The 20,152-nt window shown below is 42.6% G+C and overlaps 1 protein-coding gene across 3 annotated transcripts in view; it reads left to right on the forward strand.

Moving 5' to 3' along the window:
• The window catches only part of MYO16 (myosin XVI), a 615,221-nt gene that overhangs the window by 224,346 nt on the left and 370,723 nt on the right, over nucleotides 1-20,152 (forward strand). For all 3 annotated transcript variants that reach the window (XM_023253136.2, XM_045055816.1, XM_045055813.1), the window contains exon 5: nucleotides 15,692-15,800. In XM_023253136.2, coding sequence (XP_023108904.2) covers nucleotides 15,692-15,800 — 109 coding nt within the window. The remainder of the gene's footprint in view (nucleotides 1-15,691; nucleotides 15,801-20,152) is intronic.

Genomic DNA, 20,152 nt, shown 5'->3' on the forward strand with positions numbered 1-20,152 from the left:
AGATTGGGGAGAGTTAATTGGAAGGTCGCTGATAACGAGAAATTCTCAACAATAGAATAGTTTAAGAGACTTCATTTCCGTCTCCTCTCCGAGTGAGATGACAGTCGGTCTTAATGACATCATTGCCCGGGGTTTTCACAGCCAGCGACACAACCAGGTGAGGATCCACCTGGGGTTTGTTTCCAAAATTCATGTCCGTCCCATTTCTGCCACGCTTCTGTATCTACTGCCTTTCTTGGGCTTTGATGAGAGTGGGGATTATTTCATAAATTTAACTGGACCCTTTAAATAAACTGTAAATACCTTGAAGGTGGCTTCTTTGCCTTATAATTTTTATACCACTTCTGCACCCTCATCTGAGAACTGCAGATACGAAGATGCGAAAGAGACCTCAAAACATGGAATAGGGTTATGGGATTGCAGAGTCTGGCAGGGACCTTGTCACATCATCTCATCGAAAGACTTATTTGAACTGTCCCAGGGGTCTGGGGCTGGGTTTGGAGAGGAAGCCACCTGTCCACCTGGCACAACGCCATTGATGGATCTGCTCAGGGATCCTTGAATCCTGACGGGTTTAACCTTTCCTACGGCAGTCAGATTCACCTGCTTCTTCTCGCACGTACTATGCTCTGGATTAGTACAAATTCTGATGATATTTTAGAACAAAAAAAAGCCATTCTCAATAAGCTGTGAGGGAGTCTTCTCCTCAAACTCAGGATAAAAATGGAAACACTATTTTCAAAAATATCTCTGGCGAATTATGTGCATTCATTCATTCATTCATTCAGTACATTTTTTATTGAGGGACTGCTGTGTGCTGTGTGCTAGGCTTGCTCCTAAGGATACATGAGCAACAGAGCAACCAAAGGGTCTTTGGCCTTAAATGTGGATACTGTGTAGGAGAGAAGGTGAGAGTGAGCATAAACACTAATTTGTTTCTTAGTGTATACATATTAATATATTTACATCAATATTTTTATGCGTGCCTCACATCAAATCTCAGCTTCGGGTGAGGGTTGGGATGGGGTAAGTAGGCTGTGTGTGGACCTCACCCCCGTGGCCCTGCGCACACGTGGACTAAGACAGAAGAGGCCCCTCAGTGGAAGCAATGCCTTTGCAAGAACATGACCTGAAATGCTGGTGAGTCACTCTGGGCTTAGGATGTGGTGATGAGAGTGAAGGAAATACTGATGTTATATTTTGAAGGTGAAATCGGTAGTAATGTGGGTCGTTTAACATCAAAGATGGAGAGGGAATTTAAAAATGACTCCAAGCCATCTGTGTTTGGGAAATTGGAAGGGGTGGTGCAAAGACCATCAGAGAAAAAAAGTTTTCTGTGGGAGGGCTATGCATTCCTTTTTGAACATGTCAAGGTCAGAATCCATGAAAGATCCACCGGGGGACGTCCAGGAGGCATTGTTTCTGGAACTCAAGAGAGAGAGTCTCATCTACACACATGGGAACAGAAGCCCTCGAGTAAATCAGGTCACCCAGTCAAAATGAAAGAACATTTAGAGTGCCTGTGTGGCTCAGTTGGTTGAGCGTCCTACTTTAGCTCAGGTCATGATCTCACAGCTCGTGAGTACGAGCCCTGCGTCGGGCTCTGTGCTGATGGCTCGGAGCCTGGAGCCTGCTTCGGATTCTGTGTCTCCCTCTCTCTCTCTCCCCCTAACCCACTCGCATTCGTCTCTGTTTCTCTCAAAAATAAATAAACATTAAAAAAATTTTTAAATAAAAAGAAATGAAAAAAAGTGAAAGAACATTTGAAAGATGGTCCAAAGTATACCAATTAAAAGACTGTTAGAGAAACAGGAGGCTGCAGAGAAAACTGGAAGAGAGGAGCCAGATTTAGAAGGCAAACCAGAAGCTGGTGCTGTCGTGAGTGTCCAGGGGAAACATGGCTGGAGAGTGTCCTTGTGGATGGCGGAGTGGGAATTAATGGGAGAAGCTAGTCATTCAAACGTGGGGAAGTAAATGCTAGGAAAGTTTCAAATTGTGTCCCAAGCTCAAATGCAAGCACATATACACTCTGTGTCGTTTCCCTTTCGTATGTGTATAAATATCGCAGTGTGGAACATTAAAACTGTAATAGAATATGCTAGACTAAAGAAAGAAAAAGAAAGAGAGGAGCTGATACCATAAGGCACCAGAGATAAATCACACATGAGGACCATTAACGCAAGGTATTTAGGGACAGAAAATATCAATTGTCCATATTCACAGTTTGCCGGTAAACAAAACCAGAAAAGGCTGTATTTTCTCTGAGCAAAGTATGGAGTGTTCGGATGAACAAAATAAGCCTTTTATTTTATGTATTTATTTTTTAATGAAATTTATTGTCAGATTGGTTTCCATACAACAACCAGTGTGCATCCCAACAGGTGCCCTCCTCGATGCCCATCACCCTCCCCTCCCTCACACCCCCCATCAACCCTCAGTTTATTCTCAGTTTTTAAGAGTCTCTTATGTTTTGCCTTCCTCCCTCTCTGTAACTTTTTTTCCCCTTCCCCTCCCCCATGGTCTTCTGTTAAGCTTCTGAGGATCCACATAAGAGTGAAAACATATGGTATCTGTCTTTCTCTGCCTGACTTCTTTCACTTAGCATAATACCCTCCAGTTCCATCCACGTTGCTGCAAATGGCCAGATTTCATTCTTTCTCATTGCCAAGTAGTATTCCATTGTGTATATAAACCACTTTATCCATTCGTCAATTGATGGACATTTAGGCTCTTTGCATAATTCGGCCATTGTTGAAAGTGCTGCTATAAACATTGGGGTACAAGTGCCCCTATGCGTCAGCACTCCTGTATCCCTTGGGTAAATTCCTAGCAGTGCTATTGCTGGGTCATAGGGTAGGTCTATTTTTAACTGTTTGAGGAACCTCCACACTGTTTTCCAGAGCAGCTGCACCAGTTTGCATTCCCACCAACAGGGCAAGAGGGTTCCCATTTCTTCACATCCTCTCCAGCATCTGTAGTCTCCTGATTTGTTCATTTTAGCCACTCTGACTGGTGTGAGGTGATATCTCAGTGAAAATAAGCCTTTTAAAAAGCAGGGAACACTGACTGGTATTAGAGAATAATTAAATGAAAATCAGTGAGGTAGAAAGACACTGCCTCATTTCGTGCAAGGTCTTTGTCAATGAATATTGTGTGGTTCACACAAAACCATGATATGAAGGGAAATAAATGAGTGGCTTAGTAGGACACGTAATATAAGCAAATTGCACAATACCTTCAAATTATGTTCAATTTACCCTCACCATAGGGGGCTCTTTACTAACGTGGAACCCATGATTTCTTCTCTCAGCTTTTTCTCGGAAACACTCATTCACCGTGGTTCCTTATGAAATTGTATCTTTTAATTGGATGGTTGACCTTTAATTATATCGTGGCCACTCATTGATTCAAACGTTACTCAGGTTTGCTTGCCAGATAATCATTGACTTGTCTAAAGTTTTACTGCTCACCTTTGACTTTAGTAGATTTGAAACTCATCCGGGACCCAAGAGAACAGTCCTGTGTTTTCATCTTGTTTCAGAGTGTTGTTCATTGTTTATTTTGAAGAATACTTTTCTCAATATAAATGTCACACATTTATTGTAGAAAATTGAAGGAAACCCATACATGTAAAGAAGAAAATTAAAAATCACTAATAATTCCATCGCATAGAGCTAATCACTGAGTATGTTTTGATGTGTTCTGTCCTCTGTGTCTCTCCTCCCCACATGCCAGAATTTACACAGAATTTACCTGATATGATGGTACATGTATGTATTGGTAGCTTTTCTTTTTATATACACTTTCTGCACATCCCCAGGTCCTAAAATTTTCTTCTACATGGTGGTTTAGTAATACGCAGTTGTGTCATATAAATGTCCTTATTTAAGTATTCTCCTCTTTTATTTTTTATTTTATTATTATTTTTTTAATTTTTAAAAATTTTTATTTATTTTTGAGACAGAGGGAGACACAGGGCAAGTGGGGGAGGGGCAGAGGGAGAGGGAGACACAGAATCTGAAACAGGCTCCAGGCTCTGAGCTGTCAGCACAGAGCCCGATGCGGGGCTCGAACTCACAGACCGTGAGATCATGACCTGAGCCGAAGTCAGACGCTCAACTGATTGAGCCACCCAGGTGCCCCTATTTTATTTTATTTGTAATGTTTTTACTTATTTTTGAGAGAGAGAGAGAGAGAGAGAGAGACAGACAGACAGACAGACACAAAGCATGAGCAGGGGAGGGGCAGAGAGAGAGGGAGACACAGAATCCAAAGCAGGCTCCAGGCTGTGAGCTGTCAGCACGGAGCCTGATGCAGGGCTTGAACTCACTAACTGTGAGATCATGACCTGAGCCGAAGTCAGACGCTTAACCGACTGAGCCACCCAGGTGCCCCTATTTTATTTTATTTTTAATGTTGATTTATTTTTGACAGAGAGAGAGAGAACAAGCCGGGGAGGGGCAGAGAGAGAGAGAGGGAGAGAGAGAGAATTCCAGGCAGGCTCTGCACTTCCAACACAGAGCCCGATGTGGGGTTTGATCCCATGAACCTTGCCATCATGGCCTAAGCTAAAATCGGATGCTTAACTGACGGAGCCACCCAGGCGCCCCAAGTATTCTCCTACTTTAGACATTTTATCCAAATTTTCGTTACTTTCTCTGTTTTTACAACACTATTATTCACGGTCATGGCAATATCTATTTCTTGTTAAATAACTATGTTTATATCGCTACACTTTGGCTTTTCATCTTTTGTCTGGCAGATGGGGATTCAGCTCTTGGTGCCACAGACCCAGGCCCTAACAGGTCTGCCCACTGCTAGGTGCCCGTCCTCCCCTGTGTCCCTTTAAACCGCTGTCATATGTGGAAACATGTACAGACTTCTCCAGCGTGACTGTAAATGCCATCCACACCAGTTTACGTGGCATTTTACAACTACCCTTTCTTTCTTACATGTTTTGTTTTCTTGACATGGGTGGTAACTTCGCATGACAGCAGGGCCACAATAAACATTTATGCGCTCCCAGCGTAATAATTATTGACCTCAGAATGCTTACAGCGGGAGCTGTAAAAATGTGTTCCAGTATCATCTCAACTGTTATAAAATTTTAAATGGTTGTAATACAGGTTTTGAGATTTTTATTACCATAAAGATTTACCATCATTTAAAAATCAAAGTACATTTTAATTATAATAAAGGCTTAATACATAGTTCCTAATGAATGAATGGATTCCCCGATGGTATTGCCTCCTGCATTATCTGCCAACATTCTAGCATCTGGAGAAAGTTAAATGCTTTTAGTTTTCTCTCTCTGCTTAAACAGTGGGAACCCATGGGAAAGTCTTTGCTTGAGACCAGAGATGCATGAATCTTCTGGTTCAGTTCCCTAAGTTCTCGTGATTGTGGGCGGATAGAAGCCCCACGGTCCCTTGGTTGGTCCGACTCAAGTACAGGAGGGACGTCCTGTGGCAAGACGATGGATTCTTCCTTCGTGGCCTCGTTCACTGGCGGTCATCCGGGGTAATCCGCTCTGTTACAGGTTTCTGCTGGTGCACACCCCACCTGACATCCTCCTTCCTGGCTGCCACAGGGCTTTCAATGATGATGTCTCAGCTGAGCTTTGGGAAGAGAGATGGCAATTGAATGTGTTGAGGTTTTGAGGTTTAACAGTTTCTTCACCTGTTTTCTTTGGTGGCATGAATATTTCAGAAGGAGAGGGGTTGCTTGCTGAACGTACCTCATAAAATAGCATCTCGGCTCGATTTCCTAATCCAACAGCAATGATAAATGTAAAATGATGCAGGGCATAGAGAGTAGGTGTTTCATGAGAACATGTGCTTCTTATTCCTGTTTGCATTTGATTGCCCTTTGGATCAGTATCTGTTATTCTTTTTGTTCAGTGATGTTAAGTTTCATTTTGGGGGGACTCTTACGGTTTTGCTTATCTTTTTATGAAAATGGTTTGCTATCTTTGCTATGATTTGTTTGAAGCTTTAGCAGTTCTTTGGAGTTTGTCCTTGAAGACAGGGCAGAATTGTGAGGAAGTTTTCTTTTCGTTTGCAAATAATGGCTCCTAAGCAATAGTGAAGGGTCTGTTGTGCTTTGCGGGGCCACTGGCTGGAGGACAGACTTTCAAAGAAACTAAGTGGTAAGTTACCTGGAAATAAGCGAAGCGGTTGGATTTTTTGGAGATCTCTTTCAGAAGTGCCTGTAAGTTTCTACTCAATCTTTCATCAAAGTATTTTGTTCCATGTGGGTTCTCTTTAAGGAACAGATTTGCAAAGAGTTCTCACATATACCTCAGGGCACATTGCCTTTTTGTCAGTAACGGTCATAAGACAGCGCATTCTGGCATTTTTTCTGGTTTGCCTCAGATGCTATACTTGAAGCTGTTACCACCATTGGGCTGCATAGTCTGGGCATGGAGCTTTAGAACCATTTCTTGCCTTTGAAATCATTTTGCTTCCTCATTGCTGCTTTTGTCAAATGTATCGTATGGTAAGAGTGAGGGGAAGAAGGGAAGGAGTCAGACCGGATCTGCCACCCTCAGCATTTCAAGGAGCTGGGGCCGAACTGCCCTTCCTTCTCTCCTTCAGCCACTGCATTCTGCCCATGCTGTTTGGAGCTTGCATTCAGGGCCCCGCCAAATACTGCACGCAGAGAGGGGTGGGTGACGTATTAGACGCTAGCCCATGGTGGTTTTACAAATACTGTACTTTTCAAAATTAAAAAAAAATTTAATGTTCATTTATTTTTGAGAGAGAGAGAGACAGAGCATGAGCGGGGGAAGAGCAGAGAGAGAGGGAGACACAGAATCCGAAGCAGGCTCCAGGCTCTGAGCTGTCAGCACAGAGCCCCACGCAGGGCTCGAACTCACGAACTTCAAGATCATGACCTGAGCCGAAGTCGGACGCTTAACCAGTTGAGCCACCAAGGCATCCCACAAATGTTGTATTTCATAAGATACTCTTTCTTTTTTGATTACGTTTATTAGTGCAGGTACAGTTTATTGAGTGGCTGCTGTAGGTCAGCACTGTGCTGGGTACTGCATACATTTATACCGAGGTTAACTGGCATCTACATTAAGTAGTAAGAGTTGGCTCCACCTTGCAAGCTGATGGACAGAATTAGGTGTTTTGTCCTCGGTCCTGAAATCGGCGAACAGTAACCCAGCACTCAGAGCGTGGCTTCTGTGACACCAGAAGAACTTCCCTCCCCTTCTCCTGTTTCCTGCTACCTCTCACTCAAACACTCCTTGACAGATGTGTCCCTGTTTTGCAGCTCTCTGAAGGCTGATACTCCACTTTCATTAATTTTTTTTTAACGTTTACTTATTGAGAGACAGAGAGAGACAGGGCACGAGCAGGGGAGGGGTAGAGAAAGAGGGAGATACAGAATCTGAAGCGGGATCCAGGTTCTGAACTGTCAGCATAGAGCCCGATGTGAGGCTCAAACCCATGAACTATGAGATCATAACCTGAGCCTGAGTCAGGTGCCCAGAAGCTGGGTGGCTGAGCCAGCCAGGTGACTCACCACTTTCCATTTTTGAATAGTGTCACTAAACTTACCATCTCAATGAATGCAAGATAGCGGAAATACGTCATTAAAAATTTATAGACTTCTTCTATTTCAGAAACCCCATTTAGACTTCTTGTTCTTATCTAAATCTGTGTTTCTTTGTTTTGAATGTGCATTTCTTGTTGGATAGCAACTTTTATTGTTCAGTTAATATGAGACTCCATGAATAGTTCAGCAGTGAATATTGTCGCGCTTCCCAAATACAGTATTTTTGGTCAAGTGAATTCAGAATATTTGGACGTTTAAGGGGTTGGGGTCTGGATGACACAGGTCCTTGAAGTCTTGAGAAAAAGTTGGGGTGATCTCACCATACAGTTCCCCGTATCCTTAAACTGAACGTTTGCAAACTCCTAATATGTGCTGTGACCCAAAATAATTGTTTGCGCATTATACATTCCTCTGGGACAGCCTTCATCTTATTCTGCTAGCACATAATGCAGAAGTTTCTATAGAAAGAAGAGAACCCATCTGCAATTCAAAAGCACAAAACATTCACTCACAGAATTTTCTATTTTTCCTATCAGGTTAGATGCCAACATTTTTATATGTAAGTGGAATATTTTGTGGCAGGATATTTGAAGACTGTGTAAATATTCTGTTCCTCATCAAGGTTTCGTTCAAACGTCTGCCTTTCCAGCACACAGGAATGTAGTGTTACCATCCCTTACGGACTCCCATTGAAATCAGTTATTACTCTAACGAATGCCGGATTCTAACTTTGACATGCCGTCTGCCTGGGTGAGTTGGTTGTAAGGAAGACCTGTATTCAGGCGTTCATGTGTCTGTCGATATGGGCATGCACGCATGGGTTCCTAGTTTCCGTTCTGCCCTGCAAACACCTGGCAAACCTCACCCCTGCCAGTGATCAAGGTTCACTTCATCACTGATGGGACCAAGGGACATCTTGTGCCGTCTGATAGGGTATGATGGGAAGAATATGCTATCCCCTCTCTGGTTTCCCTGCCAAAAACCTCGTAACACATATGAGAGAAGGTCTTGAGAAGACTGAAGAGGTGTCCCAAATTGGGTGGAACTAAAGAAAAAGGACAAGTACATGTGCCGGGGGATCGTGGGTTACGTCCCGGGCTGGGGAAATAGCGGTCAACAATACAGTTGGAAAAAGTAACACCAATTTGGGTGTGCACGGTGGTTTAGGTAATAGTAGTTAGTAATGCTAAATTTTCTGATTTTGATAACTTGTATGCATGAGACTTATCCTTATTCTTATGAAATATACACTAAAATATTAGAGGTAAAGGGATGTGTGGTGCCTGTTGACTCACTTTTAAGAGATTTGGGGAAAATAGTGCAAAAGTAGGAGGAAAGTATACATTGGCGAATTTGGGTAGAGGGCAGAGTATTGGTTTCCTGGGGTTGCCGTAATAAACTACCACAAACTGGTGTGAGGGCTTAAAGCCACAGAAATTGGTCATTCCACAGTTCTGGAGGGTGGAGTCAAGGTCCACAAAGCTGCGCCCCCTCTGAAACCTGCAGGAGTTATCTAGTCCATTTCCGGGGGGCACCTGCTGGTCCTTGGCTGGTGGCTGCATCGCCCCCCATATCTGCCTCTGTCTTCACCTGGCTGCCTTCTCTGTGTGTGTGTGCATCCCCAAAGCCCCTTTCCCTATAAGAATACTTGTCCCACTAGTTACTCCAACATGGCCTCCTCTTAACTCACCTGATGACATCTGCACCCGTCCTGTTTCCACATGAGTCCACATTCACAGGTACTAGGCCCCTGGGACGTCCACATTTCTTGGTAGGGGGACGCAATTCAACTCATAACAGGTACACAGGGTTTCTTGGCATTACTCTTGCAGCTTTAACTGAATTTGAAATCATACCAAGATAAAAAGTTGCCAGAAAGTGTTGGCGTATAAAAAGTGGTATTTGCTGAAGCCAATTAAGCAAATATATAGATGCCATCAATTTCAGTATTCATGTGTTAGAGAATCACTACTCAGTGAACGAATTGGCAAGTATATTCACTGACATTAAATTGTTACAGAAAGCAAACCAGGAAAATGTTGCTTACAAGAAAGGTGCACTTATGTGTTCATAGGTTATCTGATAGGCAAGAGGTGAGATTCCGGTCTGGGAGGAGGGGTGGGGGGTTGATGTATTTGAGTTCCATTTCCAATACTCTGGGGACATAGGTGAGGACAACTGGAGGTGGGGTGGCCTTCCTTAGAGAAAATGTCCTCAGGGCTCCCTGTGGGAACTGTTCAGGCCGCAACTGCAGAAAGTATGTGAGGAGTGGGCTTTGGCATAGATAACATCGACTGCTTTCACTTGCCCAATGGAAACCGATCACCGTATGACTGATGGTCTCAAAACCAAACCGAAGGACTTGCCTCACAGTCTATATCGCACGAATATGACATCTTGGTTGAGCTGTTCCCACTGATGCACGTTTTTCTTAATTTGGAATGCCTTCTTTCATTAAAGGATAATAACTACCGTCAGGATAAGAAATCTGACATCTGGTGATTAGGCGTAGGAATGTAAAACTAAGAAGATGCTTCACACGCACGCACACGCACACACGCCCCGGGACTTAGGGTGTTCATGGGCACCGAGTATAAACGAGAAAGTATCTATCTCTTCCATCTAGTCTCACTCTCACCAGCCTTTTAACGCAGCCATCTCCTAAGCCGTATGTTTTTATAAAGTACAGCATTCAGTTATTTAAAAATATTGTTTAAGCTTTAGAAAATGTGTGGTGATGGCTAAGGCTGTTGTTCTTGTATAATAGAACGAGTGCCGCCTTAGGCAATTTTTTTAAACATTTATTTATTATTGAGAGACAGAGCATGAGTATGGGAGGGGCAGAGAGAGGTGAAGACACAGAATCCGAAGCAGGCTCCAGGCTCCGAGCTGTCAGCACAGAGCCCGACGCGGGGCTCGAACCCACAAACCGCGAGTCCATGACCTGAGCCAAAGTCGGACGCCCAACCGACTGAGCCACCCAGGCACCCCCAACCTTGGGCATTCTATGTGCTGTATTTCAAAATCTAGTCTAACACCTTCCCCTCATCCTGCTTCTCATGCCCTGAAATAAAAGAGTGTGCTTACAGTGGGATACCCACACCAACACGTGGGGCAATTAAAGTTTGCTGTTGTTACCCACGTCCTGTACTGAAAATAGTGAGCCCCGTATCCACGGAAACACTGTAATTAATATGTGCACCAGTTCATGAGCACTTTTCCCCGGCTTTTATCCTCCTAGCTGAAAAACCACTTGGTGGATTCAGCATCAGTGGAATGAAATTTGAAATGTAAAAGGAACATTTCTAAAAAGCATTGAGGAATATCATGTCCGGAAGAGAAAAAAAATAAATATATTTTAGAATACATGTGTTTTGAAATTTCCATATTAAAAATGGACAATGTCAGACTGATACTTTTATTGAATCACTTAATGGCTCTCGCTTTGCAAAACTGAGAAAAGTTCATTCTATATTACTGAGTGGCTCAAAGTATTTTTTAAGAAAAACAAGTACTAACACAATACCTTATAAATGTTGCTAATTCCCAACCTCACTTCCCTTTCTGTTTTCTGGACATTAGACCATCCTGATGGTATTGTGGCAAGTCTCTGACATTTTGAGAAGTCCTATTTTTCAAGCCCTCACCCTTCAGTTCCAGTGGGATCCATTAATAACTAAAAGTGCACATTAACACTTGAGCCATTCACACTAAGAGTAATAACCAGTCATGAATCTTCTCAATGGTGGGGTTTTTTTCCCTGTTCTTGTTTTTTTTTTTTTTAACAGAGGTAAGATTTCAGAAGTGTAATTCAAGATATACCCAGCATCAGGACCCCTGATGCAGGTGGGGCGCTCACCCTGTCCAGTGTTAGAAAGAAGAAGAGGAGGGAAGAATGAGAGGGAAGGGGAGAAAGAGAGAAGGAGAAAGGTAGAGAGAGGGAGGGGAAGAGGGAGAGGGAGGAAGGAAGGAAGGAAGTCACAAACGTCCATCTAAAAGAGTGAAGGCAGTTGTGAATGGGATCCCATTCACAATTGCACCAAGAAGCATAAAATACCTAGGAATAAATCTAACCAAAGATGTAAAAGATCTGTATGCTGAAAACTATAGAAAGCTTATGAAGGAAATTGAAGAAGATATAAAGAAATGGAAAGACATTCCGTGCTCATGGATTGGAAGAATAAATATTGTCAAAATGTCAATACTACCCAAAGCTATCTACACATTCAATGCAATCCCAATCAAAATTGCACCAGCATTCTTCTCGAAACTAGAACAAGCAATCCTAAAATTCATATGGAACCACAAAAGGCCCTGAATAGCCAAAGTAATTTTGAAGAAGAAGACCAAAGCAGGAGGCATCACAATCCCAGACTTTAGCCTCTACTACAAAGCTGTAGTCATCAAGACAGCATAGTATTGGCACAAAAACAGACACATAAACCAGTGGAATAGAATAGAAACTCCAGAACTAGACCCACAAATGTATGGCCAACTAATCTTTGACAAAGCAGGAAAGAACATCCAATGGAAAAAAGACAGTCTCTTTAACAAATGGTGCTGGGAGAACTGGACAGCAACATGCAGAAGGTTGAAAGTAGACCACTTTCTCACACCATTAACAAAAATAAACTCAAAATGGATAAAGGACCTGAATGTGAGACAGGAAACCATCAAAACCCTAGAGGAGAAAGCAGGAAAAGACCTCTCTGACCTCAGCCGTAGCAATCTCTTACTTGACACATCCCCAAAGGCAAGGGAATTAAAAGCAAAAATGAATTACTGGGACCTTATGAAGATAAAAAGCTTCTGCACAGCAAAGGAAACAACCAACAAAACTAAAAGGCAACCAACGGAATGGGAAGAGATATTTGCAAATGACATATCGGACAAAGGGCTAGTATCCAAAATCTATAAAGAGCTCACCAAACTCCACACCCAAAAAACAAATAACCCAGTGAAGAAATGGGCAGAAAACATGAATAGACACTTCTCTAAAGAAGACATCTGGATGGCCAACAGGCACATGAAAAAATGCTCAACGTCGCTCCTCATCAGGGAAATACAAATCAAAACCACACTCAGATATCACCTCACGCCAGTCAGAGTGGCCAAAATGAACAAATCAGGAGACTATAGATGCTGGAGAGGATGTGGAGAAACGGGAACCCTCTTGCACTGTTGGTGGGAATGCAAATTGGTGCAGCCACTCTGGAAAACAGTGTGGAGGTTCCTCAGAAAATTAAAAATAGACCTACCCTATGACCCAGCAATAGCACTGCTAGGAATTTACGCAAGGGATACAGGAGTACTGATGCATAAGGGCCCTTGTACCCCAATGTTTATAGCAGCACTCTCAACAATAGCCAAATTATGGAAAGAGCCTAAATGTCCATCAACTGATGAATGGATAAAGAAATTGTGGTTTATATACACAATGGAGTACTACGTGGCAATGAGAAAGAATGAAATATGGCCCTTTGTAGCTACGTGGATGGAACTGGAGAGTGTGATGCTAAGTGAAATAAGCCATACAGAGAAAGACAGATACCATATGTTTTCACTCTTATGTGGATCCTGAGAAACTTAACAGAAACCCATGGGGGAGGGGAAGGAAAAAAAAAAAGAGGTTAGAGTGGGAAAGAGCCAAAGCATAAGAGACTCTTAAAAACTGAGAACAAACTGAGGGTTGATGGGGGGTGGGAGGGAGGGGAGGGTGGATGATGGGTATTGAGGAGGGCACCTTTTGGGATGAGCACTGAGTGTTGTATGGAAACCAATTTGACAATAAATTTCATATATTGAAAAAAAAAGAGTGAAGGCAGGAAATTTAAGTATGCATATAGTGATTTTGTAATTTTATTCATGCACCCTTGAAAATAAAGGTCAGGAAATTTAGTTAAAAAGAATTTAGCTAAAAATTATAGTTCTCTGCCTTAATTTGTAATAATTAGCTTAAGTTCAGTTTTTGGCTCCTTATTTTTCAGTTTGTGTCACTCAATCTTTTTTCAGTGCCTTGTATGTGCCAGGCACTGAGGCAGGTTGGGGGAGGGGGTGCAGATAATGGGGACTAAACTCCGATCTTTGATGAGGGAAGTTCCTGCCCCCAGGGAAGATGGGCTTCTGTACAGGGAACCCCTGAGAGTTCAGCGATGCAGACTGCTGAGTGACAATTGGGTGGGAATTGAAGCGAAGGAGCCCCGCGACTATTTTCAGCATCAGAGGTCACCTTCAGACTTGTTTTGAAAGAGCCTCATTACTTCTTGTAGAGTAGAACGTATTCTCTTGAAGTGCACAGTGTCCCTCAGCACCAGGTTGTGTCCTACTTATTTCTGTTGTTATTGACGATACATGATGATATGTATATTCGCTGTTGCCTTGGGTCCAGATGTTTGGCGTAGATAAGGTTATATTGGAAACATTTATGCATTGGGAAAAGAGAATAACTAGATTTACTTCTGCCTATTAGTATTGAAATCAATAATGAGACCCTGTAGTTCTCTCTTAATTGGCTCTTTAACAATTGATCCTTGGGTACGTATGCGAAATCTTATTCTCCTGGATGGCCACTAAAGGAAAGGAATCATTAACAAAGGCTACTGAACAATGTTGCCTCGAAGAATTTCTTTTCAAACTCTGAATAACTAAAAATATTAAATGCACTACGAAGACTTAGTTTGAAGTTTTCAGGACCTTAAAAGCACATGCTTCCTTACCAAAGTGAAAATCTGAAATATATAACTTAATTTGTTCAAATAGAGGAGTATCTTCATGTGGTTACAGAAAATATAACGTGGCACACTCAAGATGGTGAGGTGAGTGGCATAGTTTATTCAGGGCAGATATTAAGAGGTACGCTATTTTGCCACTTTGGCCTATTTTTTTTTAATTTTTTTTTAACGTTTATTTATTTTTGAGACAGAGAGAGACAGAGCATGAATGGGGGAGGGTCAGAGAGAGGGAGACACAGAATCTGAAACAGGCTCCAGGTTCTGAGCTGTCAGCACAGAGCCCGATGCGGGGCTCGAACTCACGGACCGCGAGATCATGACCTGAGCCGAAGTCGGATGCTTAACCGACTGAGCCACCCAGGCGCCCCAACTTTGGCCTATTTTTACTTCCGTGTTTACAATGTCTCCAGAGTAGCCCTTTGGAAAACCTGTGTGGACTTGGTAATGTATAGGAAGGTTGTTTATTGAATATACATCTAGAATCACCGAGGGCAAAATCCCACATTGTAGTATATAAGATTATGAATGTTATATACCTTTTTATGTAACGTGCACTTGGACAGTATATGAACTTTATAAATATGGCGTCACAGACTTGTATTCAGTAAAAAGAATAGGGGAAGACATTCATTCGTCTGGCCTGAGTTCAGTGAACTCATCCCTTGGTCAGTGGTATGTGCTTGTGCCATGTCCTTGGAGAAAAGGGAAAGTAAAACCATCATTGTGTTTAAGCTGGGATGGGCGGGAGGGAAACATGCATCCTCAGAGGTGCTTGATGAAGGGTGCTTTGAAGCAAAAAGCTATGTAATGGCCATATTTAATATATTCCATTAATATCTACAGATTGTGCTTTTTAAAAAAAATAGTTTCTGTAAAGAGAAAAGAAAAACAACCGGAAGCCACTAGCCCAGGCCTTTATTAAAACATGGTAGTGTGAGAACAGCTCTCCGATGACTTTCTGTAGAGAGCAAAGTGCTTGAAGAGCTTATAGGATAGTTTGGGGGGAAGATCAAAGTTCACGGAAGAGTTCTCTATGGAGACCCTCCAAAGGCATGGGGACCTTCTGCTGTGTTAGAATCAAGGCAGCCAATGCAGAGGTGTGGTTGGTTTCACAGCAAGGATCGGATATCTTGGGTGTAGCAAGAGGGGTGGGAGGAAGAAGCCGGGGCTAAGGCCTTGCCAACGTCAGTTGAACATTCGTAGCCTGTTGGGAGTTTCTCACAAAGTATTTATTATATTTGTCTTAAAAAGTAATTACAGTGTCCCACATGCTTCTACAGGGTTTTATCTAAGACAGACTTTTCTGGATCTGTTTCCCAACTAATGCAGAAGTGAAACCCGCTTTCTTTGTTACCAGTATACATAATGTTGTATTTGTTCTTTTTCGCTTACAGGCTGGAGCCAATGTCCTTCTCCAGGATGTCAATGGAAATATCCCCTTGGATTATGCCATGGAAGGGACAGAATCTAGTTCCATCCTGTTGACCTATCTGGATGAAAATGGTAGGCAGTTGCTGTGAAAAACTATAGAGAGATAGATTTAAAGACAGTGTGGTAGAATTACAAATGTATATTTTATCTATTTTTTAGGCACGCACACACGATTTCAGATCGATGTGGTTTCCCTAGATTGTGTAAAATGAAGTATTTTTTCTCTATATAGAATTTCATTGTTCCCCCCGCAATGCCTCGTTGGTTTAGTCAAGGCAGTTTTGCAAGGCAGCAGAAATCTAGAGGCCAAGAATGAAGGAACATTTTAACAAGCATCTAAAGTCCATAATTAGTGGGACCGGGTTTGTAATTATAATCTATTCTCCACTGGGAGGGCAAGGGAAGTGAACCAGCATAACTGAATTCTGAGTTAACGAGAGCGAGGTCATCTGAAGTGTATTCTCTTAGGAGCGGGTAGTCCTCGTGAGTGCCAGTGAGGGAGGACTTAAGTCAAGGGCAGCTTGCACAGCATCCACTGTTGGTGACACGTGGAAACACAAATGTCAGAAGGAAGTGCCCTGGTCATGTTGCTAGCCTGAAAACATGAGTAGAGCTCCCAGATAGATTCCCTCCCAAAGAATATTTAATTGCACAGACTAAACGTATAATTTCAGGAGCAAGTTCAGCATTGGCAAAGTGGGAGGTGTTTGAAATCCTGAGCCCGATATGGTACGCGACTGAAGAAGTTTGCCACTTCCCCGCCCCCTCTTTTTGTTTAGGTATAAATAACAACAAAGAAATTCCAGACCCTTCAAGTATGATCTTTTGTCAGAGAAGTTTAAAAGTTTTAAGAGCCACACAGTGCTTGTCACTCTGTCCTTCTCGATTCTAAGAAAAGCCCTCACATCTGCCTCTTTTTTCCCTGTGCTCTTTGCCTCCTCCAGATCTCTCGTATCAAAAGGTTTATTCTGAGGATGGCTTAGAATAATAATAATAATTAGCACTTCACAGCCAGGGGTTCTTAAAAAAATAATCTCATGAATTCTGAGAGTGGGTTAAGTACTGTTATCTTCATTAGGGACAATGTGAGCCATGAGCCCAGCTGTCCTACGGAAGGTCACCGAGTCCCGGCCGGGGTGATGGAGGCACCTCCCTCACTCCTTGTATCTGCTCCTTATGTGAGGGTCACATTCAGATCTCTGAACCTCTTGTCAGCGGCAACTTGCTGGGGACAGGTTCCATTATTGCTAAAGGGATTGAGACTTGAAGTTATGTTTGCACACCCCACTGCTGTGAAGTTTATTGTTTCGGCCTTTGTGAAACTTGGACTTCACCATGCACGCTTCTGAATTTGCACAAACAGCTCAGTTGTGTTATTAGCTGAGCCACTTCTATTAGCAGATTTCTTCCTTCCTTACTCTGAGTTTCTAATAGCCACGGTAGTAAATAGTTCTCTTTTGAAAACTGAAATGAAGTTACCTTTATTTGCAAAAGAACTAACCTGACTTATAAACCTTTCCCACTCATTCAAGGATTTTGTTCAATAAGAAAATTTGATATTTACAAAGGCAGTACTATCTATCTTATGCAAAGAAAAATAAGTGATTTTGAACGTGACTGAGGGCAAAGAAAGAAAGGGTGGCACAGATTCTCGATGGTTAGGAGAAAATCTGTCATGACGATGGCTGTCACAATCAGTTTGTAAAATACATGTTTGCTGGAACAGATTCAACTTAATATCCCCTAAATTTTTAATTCTGTTTTCCATTTGTCACTGCTGGTGTGCTGGCCTGTGCCTCACGACCATCTGCCCCTCCCTCGCCTCGTGCATGGTGTGCTCCTATTCTGCCTGGGTCCCTCCTACGTGTCTGTGTCAGCTGCCACACCCATTCGATTTATTCTCTGGCCTCCTCACTGGCGTGCTTTCAGGGTTATCTGCCATGACAGTGTGGGCTGACATCCTTAGACATTTCTAAGATTCCCTGACTTGATGCGTATTACCGTTTGGCGCTCAGTGTTTCAGAACCACATTCTCAGAACCAGGTGGCTGTCATCCTCGGATATTCTCTGTGCACCATACAGTTTCCAGGCTGAGTACTTAGCACGCTGTCCCATCAGGACCAGGCAGGTGAGGTTGTGAGGAAGTTGATTACATGGCAAATCGCTGGTCACAGGTTCTAATTGTACTGTCACCACCGACATACAGCATACACCCGAGCACAGCAATTAACCTCAGCTCACCGCCTGGGCTTCCTGGGCTAGAAAACGAGACAGCCACGGAGGGCTGGTTGAGGACTTGATGCATATTGGATCGGCAGAGCGAGGTGAGCCAGTTGGCTTTCAGAGAAGGCAACTGATTGCACAATGATCGAGCCAGGGAAGAAAGCACTGCAGGGGGGATGGGGGGAGGCACAAGGTGGTCCAGGACAGATGCACAGGTAAAGATATATACATGGATTCTTTTCACTTTGCTGCGCATGCCCTTTCTCCTTCCTTCGAAATTCATCCTTTAGAAAAAAAAGCTCACACTTATTCTCCTGAGCTCCTAATCTCCTCTCCTTAGCCCACTGAAGTTCAGCCTCTGCCGGAAATGTCCTTCCAAAGATGGCCATTGCCTGCTTGGCTCTCTATTGGCTGATCACCCTTCCTTTCTCCCGCCTGTGTTCCCTCATCGCCCTGTAGTGTTCCCTTGACTTCCATCACACTCTCCCGCGAAACCTCGCTCACCTGCAGTGATCATTCCATACCGTCCTCCATTCTCTTTGAGCTCCCACTTACTTCCTTTGGAAGTGTGACCGCACAGGCAGATGCCAGAATGTTCTCTAGTTCATCTCACCCTGTTCCTTGTGTTGTGACCGCCTGCCTGCTCCCAAGATTACTCCTGTGGCTCAGATCTCTTAGAAGACCTTCTGCCTTGTCGTGTGCACTGTTCTTAAATATCTTGCCTTGGATATCAGGCGGTTTGGGATAACATACCCAATATTGAAGTTTCATACCCTACCAAGAGTCCATTTTACCCTTATGACCAGGAATCCAAGCATCTGAATGTCACTTCTCTTTTCCTAAATCCCTCACATCGAATTGTCGCCAAATTTTATGGATTCTCCTTCCTTGGTATCCCTGTAATATGTCCGCATCCCTCACCCATTGTGCCGTTGCTGCCTTCGTTAAAACCCTAGGCTTTCTGTTGTGGAAACAGCCCCAGAAACTGGCTTAGTCTTCCCTGATTGTTCTTTTTTTTTTTTTTTTAATTTAAAATAGAGTAAGTTAACATACAGTGTAGTATTGGATTCAGGAGTAGAACCCAGTGATTCATCACTTCAATGTAACACCCAGTGCTCATCTCAACTAGTGTCCTCCTTAATGCCCATCCCTCATTTAGCCCATCCCCCAACCCACCTCCCCTCCAGCAACCTTCAGTTTGTTCTCTGTATTTAAAGGTCTCTTATGGTTTGCCTCCCTCTCTGTTTTTATCTTATTTTTCCTTCCCTTCCCCTGTGTTCATCTGTTGTGTTTCTTACATTCCACATATGAGTGAAATCACATATTTATCTTTCTCTGACTTATTTCAATTAGCATAATACCCTCTAGTTCCATCCATGTTGTTGCATATGGCAACATTTCATTCGTTTTCACCGCTGAGTAGTATTCCTGATAATTCCTTAAGAGACTCCTGGATTAATCAGTCCATAGTGACCTTGTATATTTCTTCCACTTAGTAAAATTAATTTGAAATGCCAATCCTGCACCACCCTCTTCAGAGTCACCCATTGTCAAGGTGGGAGTGTATCCCAGTTTGCTGGGGACGGTCCTACGTTGTGCGTCTGGTAGGACTGATGGAAGGGATGGTGTAGAGGGTTATAACAGCCTTTTGGCTTGAACATGTTTGTTCCTTTTTTCTAGAATCAGCTCCCTTTATTTGCTTACTCAGAGCATCCTTAGTTCCAATTCTAGAAACTAAGAAAATGATGTGCTATAGTCACAGGGCGGGTCACATCAGAGTGACAGACTACCCCCAATACAAAATGGATAATGGAGAAAAAGAAAAGTTGAATTGTTACAAAAAAAACCAATATTGTCTTGAGAGAGACAGTTAAGGAAAGTTAAGATAGGGTTTAGACTGACTTGATGTGTCAATGTGATTTCAGTTTTACATATCACCTGATGTTATCAAATGTACTCAGGCAATAGTAATTAGTATCACGTAATAACTTGTAAATTTCAAGCAAATAATTTTTTTCTTATTTCCTAAATATTTCCTAAATGTGTTCATTTCAAAAAAAATTAATGAAGTCCTGTCAAAATAATAAATCCAATCAGGACCTGTATTAGTTTTTTTTTTCAGAGAACAGGATGAAAATAAAACTTAATTTCTTTTAAAAAAGACAGACTTGGCCTATTTTCCATTATAAAATTTTTTTTTC

Source organism: Felis catus, chromosome A1, assembly GCF_018350175.1.
Source record: "Felis catus isolate Fca126 chromosome A1, F.catus_Fca126_mat1.0, whole genome shotgun sequence".
Taxonomy (NCBI): domain Eukaryota; kingdom Metazoa; phylum Chordata; class Mammalia; order Carnivora; family Felidae; genus Felis; species Felis catus.